An 11,524-nucleotide genomic window follows, 5' to 3' on the forward strand; every position below is an offset into this window, starting at 1 on the left:
ATTTTCGCAAAGGAAAAAGTTGTTTCAAATCACCTCCCGAACCACCCATTTCAAGGAACTCCAACATTTTTGGGACACCCTGTATATAGGGATAGGGAAAAGTTACAAAGGTCCAAACACTTTATTAAAATAAATTATACAAGCTTACAATTAATTTGTGATTAAGAACTACTGAACTTTGTACGAAGATTGAAATAGTAAAACATGGAAGTATAGGAACACGATCATACGAACTTTTTTCGTTGTTTTCATGTCCCCAATCCACAACCGAAGTGGGTCACATATGATACACTCTGTCTATCACAATTGAAATTGTACAATAGATAACAGCGCAGCTATGGTAGGGCTAGAAATGCCTTACCGCTGAGTCGAATTCTTCTAATCTTTTTTTCCTTCCTTGGCACCAAAGGTTCATGCATAATAATTTATTTAAATGTAGCGACGAATAAATCAATTACTATGTATGAATCTTTTGTACCAAAGAGTGATATGAGGAAATTGAAAACGTTTCTCGTCCTGGATCTGCTGGTAGACTCATCGGTAAGGCCTTTTATTAGACACATTTAATTGCGAGTGAAATTACTCGAATTCCAATTTCAACGAAGTTTTGATTTCAAGACTTTCTATAAAACAATATTATATTATAAAAGTGGGTGCAACTCGAAAACAAAGTTACATAGGGAACATGTCCACATGAACCTTCTTCGTTGCTTTAGTATCCCCCATCCGCCACTAAAGTGGGTTCCACATGTTAGGATCCATCCTTGAATGTACGAACCGTTGATCGAAAGCTTGTGGAAAACAACAACCGATCTGGAATTCTCTTCATCTGCTAGGTCTTTTTGATAGATTGACAACGGAGGTCGCTATAATATTCAGCATGCGAGTGTCATTATACGGGTGCTGCATATGCAAATAGACGATTACAAAAGCGTTTTCTTGCATTCGATAGAGATATATTTGGTGCCAATATTCCTGAAGAAATTAATTAACGAATTAGCATGCTCCTCCTTCCTGTAACTACAAAGATATAGTTACACGTATAATAGGTATGACCTCGGTCGATTTACTGTTAAAGAATCCTAAATTGTATTATGTTTCCAAAGTGACGCAACCTTTTAAAGACTCGTCGTTTTGGTCACAATGGCCGATCGAATTGTATCCACGATAATGGCTGTGAAAGAACGCGGATGAAGTGAATCACTCGCGAGCACACATGCTCGAGACAGTCATCACCGCGAGGAAGCATTTCACGCAGATGTCCAGTGCGGCGCGTGCCCCTGGATCCGGTGGTGGTGGAAATGCCTCTGTAGGCCCCCCTTTTCACAAGGGGAGCTCGACCCCCACGCGTGTACACACGCACACACGAGATACGGAACCGGGAGTCACACCTGGCCCTTAAAAATAGCATTGGCGTGATTTCGTGACGTCTCTCGTCGTGCACGCACTGGATCCCCAACGACCATGTAACGTGATAAATAATTGCATATAATTTACTGGTCACGTGGCACCGAGTAGAGTATTTTAGAGTATTTTGCCTGTTAGTTATTTTAAGTAAAACATTGCATTTATTGGTATCCATTGATGTTATAAACGATTACGTATATTAATAGCGATCATCTCAATAGTATTCTGATGTGATGAATATTAAGTAATTGTTTACAGAGGACATATATTTATTTTTAATAAAGTATGAATAAACAGAATTGTAAGGAATTCGAAGGAACATCTTTTTCTATTAATATTTCAAAAATATTTCTAGGCAGCCGATAATACTCTGTAGAATTTGAAAATTCTCAGTTTTGTACTGTTAACGATATGCTTGGTCCAACGATATCAATCCAACTTCCTGCTGACGCCACTGCAAACTGCATCCCTTCTGTGGAGAATGCACCTAGTTACGCTTTGGCGGTTATGGATCACACATGCCGGGGTTGCTTTCTGGAGGTATGCACCCCGTGCGACAAAAGAGAAGGGGAGGAGCTTCTGTTTTCATACGAGTTGGCTTACGAGCACATGGGCGGGGAGGGAGCGCGACTTATGGGAGGAAGTCGGAAACGACCCGATCCGAGTCAGTCGTTCGCGAAGCGCCGATACGTTTGGATCGATCGATCCGAACAACGCATCTTAGTCTATCTATCGCAAACAGATCATCTGCAATCTCGGTGCAACGCAATCGTACACAAAGAACATGCTTTCATAATCGAAGTGACGAAGTGGAGAATCCTTAAGACCGTTGGATCCTTCGAGAATTTAAATTTGAAGATAAAATGGCTCCAGTGTGGATACTTATAAATTTTAATAATGTCGCAACGTTGAAGTGCACTGTAATGAAAATTTAAACCGATAAGGAAGCAACGAACTTGGAAATTCTATCTCAAAGGATTTAAAATTAAAAATTGGAGATAAAGCACCTCGAGTGTGGATATTTATAAATTTTAATAATTAGACTAACAGATCCTTCGAGTGCTTAAACTAAAATAAAATTACCGCAGTGTGTCAAAGTGTATTTCGAGACGAAATCAATCAAGAAAAACAATTCAATTTATATTCTGATATTTCTGTTGGTGTCGATCAAGTAAAAAAGATCCCGAACTTAATTCCATCGAAAGTGTTTTGGGCATCGAGGTGAAAAACGATTGGATCTCCGTGGGGGTTGCGATGGACACCATAAGGTCCTCCATGCACGCGACCTGCGGGAGGGTCGTTTCGCTCTGCTGAATAGCGAAACCACCCTGGTGTGTCCTCACATTATTCCACGGCTCATCCTCGTCGTTACCGTTCGAAGAGCTCCGTAGGGGACTTTTAAAAACTCGTCCAACGGTGTCTTCGCCTTTAACGACCTCTCGTAAGTCCTAATCGTGACTGTGAAAGTGATCGTAAAAATGAGTGCGTTCAAGAGACACCAGAGCAAAGTGTTCTGGGACCACATGGCTTCCGAGGATTTGGGTACTGTGGATCCTTTCGCTGCTAGGAACGAACTAGCGAAGGTCAAGAATTTTCGAAGGGAGTTCGCGATCCTCGAAGAGGAAGCTGAGGAAATATCGTCCAGTATCGATGAGAGTGACACGATCGACGGTGAAAATATCACTGCGATACACATTTGTCTTGCGGAGGACGAGAATCGACAGTTTTCCGTGGCGTCGATCTGCGAGGGAAACGTAATGACTCAGACGTAAGTCATTGAAATCGTGACATTGAAATCGAGACGACGAACAGCGTTTGCGACGCGGTGATTTCGCCGAAAGCGTTCAGTCGTCTAGTTATCGAGCTTTTTTGTATCTCAGTGTGATATGTAATGCAGTTCGTTCATCATTTTCGGGAGACATCAATGCTTTCACTTTTACGCAGATTCAGACGGTGGGTTAGGTCTGTCATCCAATTAACAAGGATTATAGTTTATCTTTATTTTTGTTTTCAAACTATCAGACGATATGGTTTCTTGGCACTGATAGAGGCCCTCTCACGTTTCATTGCATACTTCACAAGCTCTATTATTAACTTTAACGAATAATTATTTCACCTTCGACAAGACAATTTTCTAACAATTTTTGAAAATGCTTGTAGAGCCACGATGGACATAAAAGAAGACGAGGATAAGGAGGAAGACGACAATAACATCGGTTCGGAGAACAACATGGTGAACAGATCCTGCAGCCCAATGAGCCACGACCTCAGGAGTCTCGATTCTGGTTTCTCTGATTCCGAGCGATCGAATTGCTCGGAATTTTACGAGAACGAAACGCCAAGGCGGCCTAGAAGACGAAGAAGGTTCAAGGATCGACGTCACGGTGTTCATTCGAGACTTGGTTCTGTCTGGTTGGAAGACGAAACTCTTCCAAATCCCACGTTTACGTCGACGCCAAAGGGTTCCAGAATTTTGCCTAAAAATGCCTGTGGTACACAGACTGCGAGGAGTACAGCAAGAATGCAAAGGTAATTTGAATTACAAAGACTTAATTGAAAGATAACACGATGAAAGAGGGTACGAATGATTCAGATCGTATGTAGTACTGTGGACTGATCTGATGCATGATAATATGTGAATATATTGATCACGTAATTAGATCATGAAATAGAATATTAAACCATGTATTCTTGTGGAGCATTTTGGATATAGGAATTTAACTATTTAACGATATTATAACTGCTGTTGGAAAAAAAAAAACATTATTTCTTGACATATATTGTTTAACTCGGGGGATTAAGGTGTCCCGCGCCAAGCGGAAACGCAGTTATTATCTCTGAAACTAAGCCACACCTTGAAACAGTCGATAAGGTGCGACGAATGTATGTTTTAAGAACATGAATCGTCATGATTATGTCCCCCGTGGTGAGCCAAGCGATAGGAATGCAACGCGTAAATGTTTTTCTCCTGACGTTTCGTTAAGTCTGCCCCTATATGACAGTCGAACTTTGCGAGGGTGCATGCGCGCGCGAGTGGTCGTCATTCATCAGGCGCAGTGGAAGTAGCGCAATTCGTCGTTAGGAATATTAAATTATTAAACGTTCGCGGACACACGTGTCGCGAGGAAGACAGCTCGAATCATAATTAATTTTATTTGCCTTCGGTTCCGTATTTTACCTACCGCGCGTTTGCAGTTTGAGAACTGTGCCAGAGGCATGATGTACGATTGATTGCGATGATACGTAATCGTTACGCGCATACTGTCAGTTATTAATTATTCAATGTCCACTATCCAAGTTGTTTGATGAATCTTTATTGAAAAATTTTTATTGAAAAGTTTTAATTTAAATTTGTTAAGTATTGATCGTGAGTTTTCGGAGAAAATTTTGCGTAGATAAATAGAATTCAAACAGAGCTCGACTAAACTTTTCGATTATAGAGAAACAGATGGATAAATATCTTTTTTATAGTAAATATAGATGGATACTTAAAAACATAAATCGATCATTTTTGTTAGATTTAAATTAGCAATGACTTGCACAATAGATCTCACAGTAAATATTCAAGGAAGTTGATCCTTGAAGGTTATACAACTCATGAACCTAACGAACGAAGCGCAAAGGAAAATTCCGTAGCATGTCGTCAATTAACATCGATTAATACACGTTCAAGAATCTATGACGCAAATTAAGCTTGATCTATACTAGCAGAGCAGCTGGTGATTTTACAATGATCTTACGAGGCGCTTTAAAAAGAAAAACAAACAATTTACATACCAGAGACATTTGCATATAGTTGGTGCTACAATGACAATTTGTTTGTGTGAAAAAAATCAGGAGAAATACTTAGTATTTAATCGTTTAGTATTTCCCTCTTTAAGAGGGGTTAGGGATATTTAGAAATTTCAAATAGCATTCAATTTTGGTATTTTCTTGAACTACAACATCCCATGAGTATCCTCAGAAAATTTCAAGTTGATCCGCGAAAAAATGACGGGAGTTGCGACTCTCAAAATGTAAACATGTGTGAAACACGAAAAACGCTTCCGTCCATCGATACGGATCCGCGATCGATGGCGCGCGATAGATCCTCCCGTCGTGGACATGAGGTGCGTTTTTTTTCCAACGCCCTGTAGAACTCACGCGCGCCAGGTACGTGATTCAATGCAACGTGCCACACGTGGAATACGTAAATGAAAGACATACGACGAGAGGTTTGAGTCAACCGGCTTGAGGTCCCAAGCAACAGCGAACCTACCAACAATCCAAGCAGCCCGTGTATCGTGTGCAGGTGATCGCGTACAATCGGGCTTAGTCAAAGAAATAAGATGGGATTAGTCATCGTAGCCGTGAGAAAATGATTCCAGTTCCGGAGCTGACCGATTAGTCAGCGTTTGTCGTGTACCGTTCCGCGTCGATTTTCATTGTTACGGAAGGTACTCGTGTGCACCTGGTTATGCGGAGTGGAATTGGACAGTGGTCAGGCCTTAACTATGTCGCGGAGACGGTAGTCGGGACTCCTGTCTCGTTATGGCACGCCTCAGGTACCGTAAATTCCTAAATAGATAGTGGTCCTATCGGAGCTCCTAAGCTAGAGGTATTTTCGTCAAAAGAAAAAGTAGAGAATAACTTTGTAGGATGAAACCAAAACATTTAATATTATTCTATTAGATATTTCCTTATTCAGGAACTTTTTTCATTTTCTATTTACGAAGTATAGGGAGAGAATGAGAATGAGAAATTAAATTTTACTTTTTTGCTGAAAGGAGCACATCGAAATATGGAGCACCGATGTCGCAAGAAAATTGCTTAATAGAGTGGAGCAATTCGACCGATATTACCGATTTGTCGAACGCATATTTTTGGTGTTCACCAAATATTCGACCTTTGAAAAGAAAAGAAAATAAACTGCGCTTTAAATTAATTATTAAAAAACATTTGTTTCGCAGAACGGAAGACGACCAGGTAGATGCAACAGTAATTTCACCACCTGTTTCGATAGAGGATGAATGCTTGGGCGATTTCTTATACGCTGCTGAACCGCCCGAGGATGAGACAGAGCCAAGAACCGCGAACTCCTCGATAACGACCAACGTCTCCGAGACAGAGCTGTTCTCCAAGTCTCTGCAGCACTCCAGAACGTACAGACAATCGTCTTCGGTTAGGGCATGGCTCGGTGATCTAGCAATAGACGCTGAGAACGAGTGCACGAATACTCTTCAGAGCAAACCTCTGCCACGAAGGAAGATCCGCGATTTCTTCTCTGAAAAGGACGAAATGAAGGATTTGAAGACACTGTCCTCCTTGGCCACCGCTGCAGCGAATAAACTGCTCATACGAGCGGATCAGTTTGATCGGAATTATCAATACATATTCGAGTAAGTGCTCTCGAATCGTTATTACAGAAATTATTACTTATTAATTATTATAAAATTATTATTTAGACTATTATATTTTTAACTATGTATATTCATTTATATTTTAGTAAAGTGGCGCATCTAGAGGGCGGCAGATCCGAGAAGGACCTTTTACGTGCCATCGAGGATGACGCTTTCTCTGTCCTTTCAGAGCTAGGTGCTCCGCCTCCGCGTAGAATTCAGCAAAGCAGCTTGAAAGGAATTTTGGCGCAGCTCGAAAGCATGAAGAACTACGTCGACGGCGCCGTGAATACTCGTCTGGACTTTTATATCGAAGTATGTGAAACTTCTTTACATTTCAATCTTCGGTTTGCAGCCTGAATCCTACAAATTTTCATTTAATGATAATTTTGAGTTAAATAAATTGACATCAATTTTCCTTTGCAGAAAGTGGTCAGAGGACTGGAAGAATCACCAAAGGATGACACGACGGTAGCCAGAGGTGCTCTGGCAGCTTTGACCGCTCTAGGGTTAGCAGGACCACGAGCAGGAAGCAGTGTCACCAGATGTTCCGGTATCAGAGCGCTCCTGACGTCTCTGATAACCGCAGGAAGAACGTCGAAAGACTTCGTCGCAGCTTCGTTGCGTGCCTTGGCGAGCGTGTGTTGTTCGTCCATAGCGATAGACCAATTCGTCAAAGACGGTGGTCCAGAGATATTAACGGACTTACTAGTCGCGGAAAATTCAACAGAGAAGGAGAAAATGGAGGCAACAGCGTTGATTGTTCAGATAACGGCGCCGTGGGTCAACGCTTTGGGGCTACCATACTTGGAACCTTTCGTAAAGGATCTAATACCGCCCTTAAATCGTCTAGTCGAGAGTACCACTTGCGGACAGACTTTGTTGTTGGTTGCAGCTGCATTCAACCACTTGTCCAAATCCAAAGCATGCGCGTCCGTGATATTGGAGCACGATACCGTGAAGAAGTTGTTGAAAAGCGTGAAGAAGTCGGCTGGCAGGAATGTTTGGCTGATGGAGCAGGTGGCTGCCCTCGTCAGCGAATTGGCACGCATCCCTGAAGCTAGAAAGCACTTGGCAGAGGCTCGTGCCTCCGTTGCGCTGGTCTCTTTCCTCAGAATGAGACCTCCTGGTCTAGAGGAAGCTTACAAACGTTTAGAAATTACAGCCGCGGCAGCGCTCACCAGGCTCTGCGTAGATCCAGAAATTGCAAGGCAGGTTGTCGCAATTGGTGGGGCTGATTGTCTTCCATCGTGTAAAGTCGATGACCTTCTGACGGAAGACGAAGAGCAGATCGAGGCTGGGTTGTTGAGGTATACCAAGTCCTTGAGAAGAGCGTGTAAAAGAGCGGCGAAAGAAATTGACATTGCTAAAGCCAGCGACTATAGCACCTTGAGCTAAGGCCAAAGTGTTTTGAAGTTGTATATATGTGATACATAATATCTTGCACTAGACTTCTTTTTTAAACTATTACAGTTTCTCTTGTGGATTCCCCCAGTACTTTCGCTTAAATGAATAGCCATCTAGCGGTGAACATACCGAACTACCGTCCGGAGTTTGGTCAGCGCCTCTATCGGTAAACGCTCAAGTTTGTCGTCAAATAGTTCCTATTTGTACAGCTAGATGGTGCTATTAATATCTTTTTACCGATATAAGGTATACATTCATAATATTTACGAATTCAATTTTATTACTTTTATAATAATAAACTTGTAGTTATATCACAGACATTGCAACAATAAAAATTACCTAGGAAAGTGTTTTTTTTTTTTTTATACAACTGTCGGTAAATACATTACAGTGGCACCATCTAACGTTGAAACCGTAAATTATTCCAAAACAAACGGACGTTTTCGAAAATAGTTCGGCATATTCATCGTTAGACGGCGACACCAATTCCTGCGGGAAATTTGAATGTATTTTTAATTAAATTAAAATTCATTAGCGACATTTGTAGATATTTATCAAAAGCACACGAGTTAATTAGTGCTTAACAACATTTTTAATAATATATAATAATAATGAACAATTCACTTGTACATAAAATATGACGTAATGATAACATGTAAATATATACTGCATACGTAAAAATATTGTATGAACATTTTTAAATCAGGTACGATTACGAAAGAAACAAACAATATTTGGAAAAATATTATATTTTATTGTATGATAGTTTTGTATTTATACGCACAGTGTATAATAAAAGTGTAAATAAAAACTAAATTACTACATCGTTCAATTCTATACAAATCGTATAATGTCAATGATAAAAACATGTAAAAATATTTTGTTCATTTTTAATATAATATATTTATTTTGCTATATAACATTCTTGTCTAAGTCATTTCTGTGAAATATGTCTACAGTTGTTTCTAAACAAGGTCTCAGTTCAAGGTCACACACACCCAGTACAAATTTTCCATTAGGAGGTTTAAAATAATCTAAACCACGTCCTATTTTAATCACCCAACCATTACTGAGTCTAAAACAAAATTAAAACAGATAAAATGCATTGAAGTTCAATAAATATTATTCAATGTAAAAAAAGTATAAATTCTCTTACGATATTTGTCTATCATGTAGAGTATCAGAAAATGAAAATTCAAATCTAATTAGATGAGACATTAAGCTCTGCCTCAATTCTTCCAATCTTGCTACTTGATGCTGTTTATCATCTTCATCGAGAGTTGTGACTAAGGATATTGTGGATAATGCACGACACTTTTTAACAGCTAATTCGCATAATCTGACAAAGTTTTGACACTAAAAATTAATATTTGTTAGGAATAACAAAGTCAATTTTTTAATACATTATACTGTATGAATAAATTAGTACCTGATGAAATGCTCTTATGTATGGATCTTCAATCTGAATGTAAGTAACTGTTGCATCCAAAAATCTACCAAATACAGAAGCATAACTATTTCCTGTACTACCATTTTCAATCTTAATTATTTCCCTGTATGTTCCAGCTACTTTTCTTTGATCAATTAAATCCTTCAACTTTTCTGCTCTACTTAAATATTCTGATGTCCGGTTAGCAAAGTGTTTCTGCTTAGTCGGGTTCTTTGTTTCTGCATTGTTTTATTACTAATTCTTCAACTAATTCATAAAATCGTAAAAATGATGTATGTAAAGTAATAGAATAAAGCACAAAAGGATTTAGTATATGTAGGCAGTGTTTTAAAATGGGAAGAAACAATTGATATAATGTATGACAATTTAGATGTTAATATGTAAAATTGGTAGTATATCAGCTGAGCTGAATAACACATTGTGGTAAACAACAACAAAAATATGGGAATCTCTGTGATAAATGCATCAAATCTGGAATCTAAGTATAATGTTATGATAAGAAAGGTGATTCACTGATACAACACAGAAAAATATTGGATATGAGGAAAATAAAACATATACCTTTCATGGTATCAATAAGTATTTGAACACCTTCTTGATATAATACCAAGGCCATTGTATACTGTTCTTTCTTGTCCATTTCTACTGCACGTTGTAAAACTGTAGCAGCTGCACTTTCCATTATGTTTTCTATACAATGATTTTATATGTTTATCTAACACTGTCCTTACATTTAAGGAATATTTATATTTAAATGTGTCTCATATAAAGTTTTTAGTAAAATGTCTGTATTTTCAGAGTGTTTACAAATTCTATGCTCAGCTGTGATTTTTGTGTTACATAGATGGTGCTACTATTGACCTATTGGGTTACCCCTACAAGATATAGCATGGCGCCATTCTTCTAATTTTTGTAAGCATTGGATGATTTAAATAGAAATGAAATTTATTTAAAAAATTTGTTTGTGTTTCACATAGAGAAAATATTATGAAATATATTCCTTAAAAAAAGAACTTCTAAAAAAATCATCATGATACAAAAATATTTTCGAACACATGTGAGACACCTTATATATTTAATCTTTGATTTTGAAGTTTAAATTTTACGTAATATGTACATACTTAATCTAATGTTCAAATGTTAGTTAAAGCTTCGTATCAATCATAATTTACTATTAAGTTTGACAACTTACTTGATATGCTTGATATTCATCGATAATCGTCGTAACTGTCAGAAACACAATCTGATTTATAATTGTCAAGTGATCGTAGTATCATTGTATAAATACTTGGAATGTTATCAACTATCGAGATGGGAGAAAATGTGCCAATATGACATCACAAAAAGTAAAACGCGGTATCATACGCGCATACGTTTTGTTTAAATTAAACGATTATACGATTCGCTGACCACGAGAACATTTGGACATGTTATGGTATGATTTTTATTCTTTGCATTTTAAGCGAGTTCGCAATAAAACAATAAAAATTCATTATCAGGGCCGTTATCGTACATGCGTGTAAGTACATGAGTCATGTAATGGCGTGATGTGGGAACGTGGGAAAGCGACGAAATATGAACAGGGTAGCATTTGAATTCATTAGTTCAACCAGAATTCTTGATAATTAGGCATAATTACTTTACGAGATATCCATTTTGAGTCAAGAAGAAGTCATGATATTACAGTTTTAGATACTTAACTGAAGCTAGTGTCAGAATATATCACTTTGAACATGCAAGTTCAAGTTTAAGTTCAAGTTTGAGTTCTTTTTTTTAAAGCGTAGTCTGTAGTTCCCAGGTATTACACATATTTATTTGGATATGGATACTAAGTCTTTACTCTGCTTTGTGCGCCATGTTGGTTTCAATTTAGTGGCACTGG

At 38.5% G+C, this 11,524-nt stretch overlaps 3 protein-coding genes across 6 annotated transcripts in view; 1 reads left to right on the top strand and 2 right to left on the bottom strand.

Annotated features, from left to right (window-relative positions):
- The window catches only part of LOC128874977 (troponin T, skeletal muscle), a 79,709-nt gene that overhangs the window by 65,662 nt on the left and 2,523 nt on the right, over positions 1-11,524 (bottom strand). The gene's annotated exons all lie outside the window — the stretch shown is intronic.
- Positions 2,067-8,539, top strand: LOC128874969 (protein inscuteable homolog). The gene is made up of 5 exons (XM_054120204.1): positions 2,067-3,175; positions 3,568-3,936; positions 6,357-6,785; positions 6,893-7,100; positions 7,212-8,539. The coding sequence occupies exons 1-5, from the start codon at positions 2,886-2,888 to the stop codon at positions 8,181-8,183; spliced, it is 2,268 nt and encodes a 755-aa protein (XP_053976179.1). The 5' UTR covers positions 2,067-2,885; the 3' UTR covers positions 8,184-8,539.
- Positions 8,926-11,484, bottom strand: LOC128874984 (MIT domain-containing protein 1-like). 4 transcript variants are annotated; one of them, XM_054120237.1, is made up of 6 exons: positions 11,344-11,484; positions 10,835-10,869; positions 10,204-10,332; positions 9,622-9,860; positions 9,349-9,548; positions 8,926-9,267 (listed from the first exon to the last, which is right to left on the bottom strand). In XM_054120237.1, the coding sequence occupies exons 3-6, from the start codon at positions 10,322-10,324 to the stop codon at positions 9,105-9,107; spliced, it is 723 nt and encodes a 240-aa protein (XP_053976212.1). In that variant the 5' UTR covers positions 10,325-10,332; positions 10,835-10,869; positions 11,344-11,484; the 3' UTR covers positions 8,926-9,104. The 4 variants fall into 4 exon arrangements, with proteins under 4 accessions (XP_053976212.1, XP_053976213.1, XP_053976209.1 ...); XM_054120238.1 differs by having other exon boundaries at positions 11,282-11,423; XM_054120234.1 differs by lacking the exon at positions 10,835-10,869 and having other exon boundaries at positions 11,344-11,482.

The sequence above is a fragment of the Hylaeus volcanicus genome, chromosome 4 (assembly GCF_026283585.1).
Source record: "Hylaeus volcanicus isolate JK05 chromosome 4, UHH_iyHylVolc1.0_haploid, whole genome shotgun sequence".
In the NCBI taxonomy this organism is placed as follows: domain Eukaryota; kingdom Metazoa; phylum Arthropoda; class Insecta; order Hymenoptera; family Colletidae; genus Hylaeus; species Hylaeus volcanicus.

Bases quoted from the DNA above. Each gene is read 5' to 3' on its own strand.
- LOC128874969 (XM_054120204.1), top strand. From the start codon at position 2,886: ATGAGTGCGTTCAAGAGACACCAGAGCAAAGTGTTCTGGGACCACATG. The intron at 3,937-6,356 runs GTAATTTGAATT...TTTGTTTCGCAG, and splicing joins AGTACAGCAAGAATGCAAAG to AACGGAAGACGACCAGGTAG. The intron at 7,101-7,211 runs GTATGTGAAACT...TTTCCTTTGCAG, and splicing joins GTCTGGACTTTTATATCGAA to AAAGTGGTCAGAGGACTGGA.
- LOC128874984 (XM_054120234.1), bottom strand. From the start codon at position 11,377: ATGTTCAAAGTGATATATTCTGACACTAGCTTCA. The intron at 9,861-10,203 runs GTATATGTTTTA...AAAACAATGCAG, and splicing joins ACTTATTGATACCATGAAAG to AAACAAAGAACCCGACTAAG. The intron at 9,549-9,621 runs GTACTAATTTAT...ATTAATTTTTAG, and splicing joins ACATAAGAGCATTTCATCAG to TGTCAAAACTTTGTCAGATT.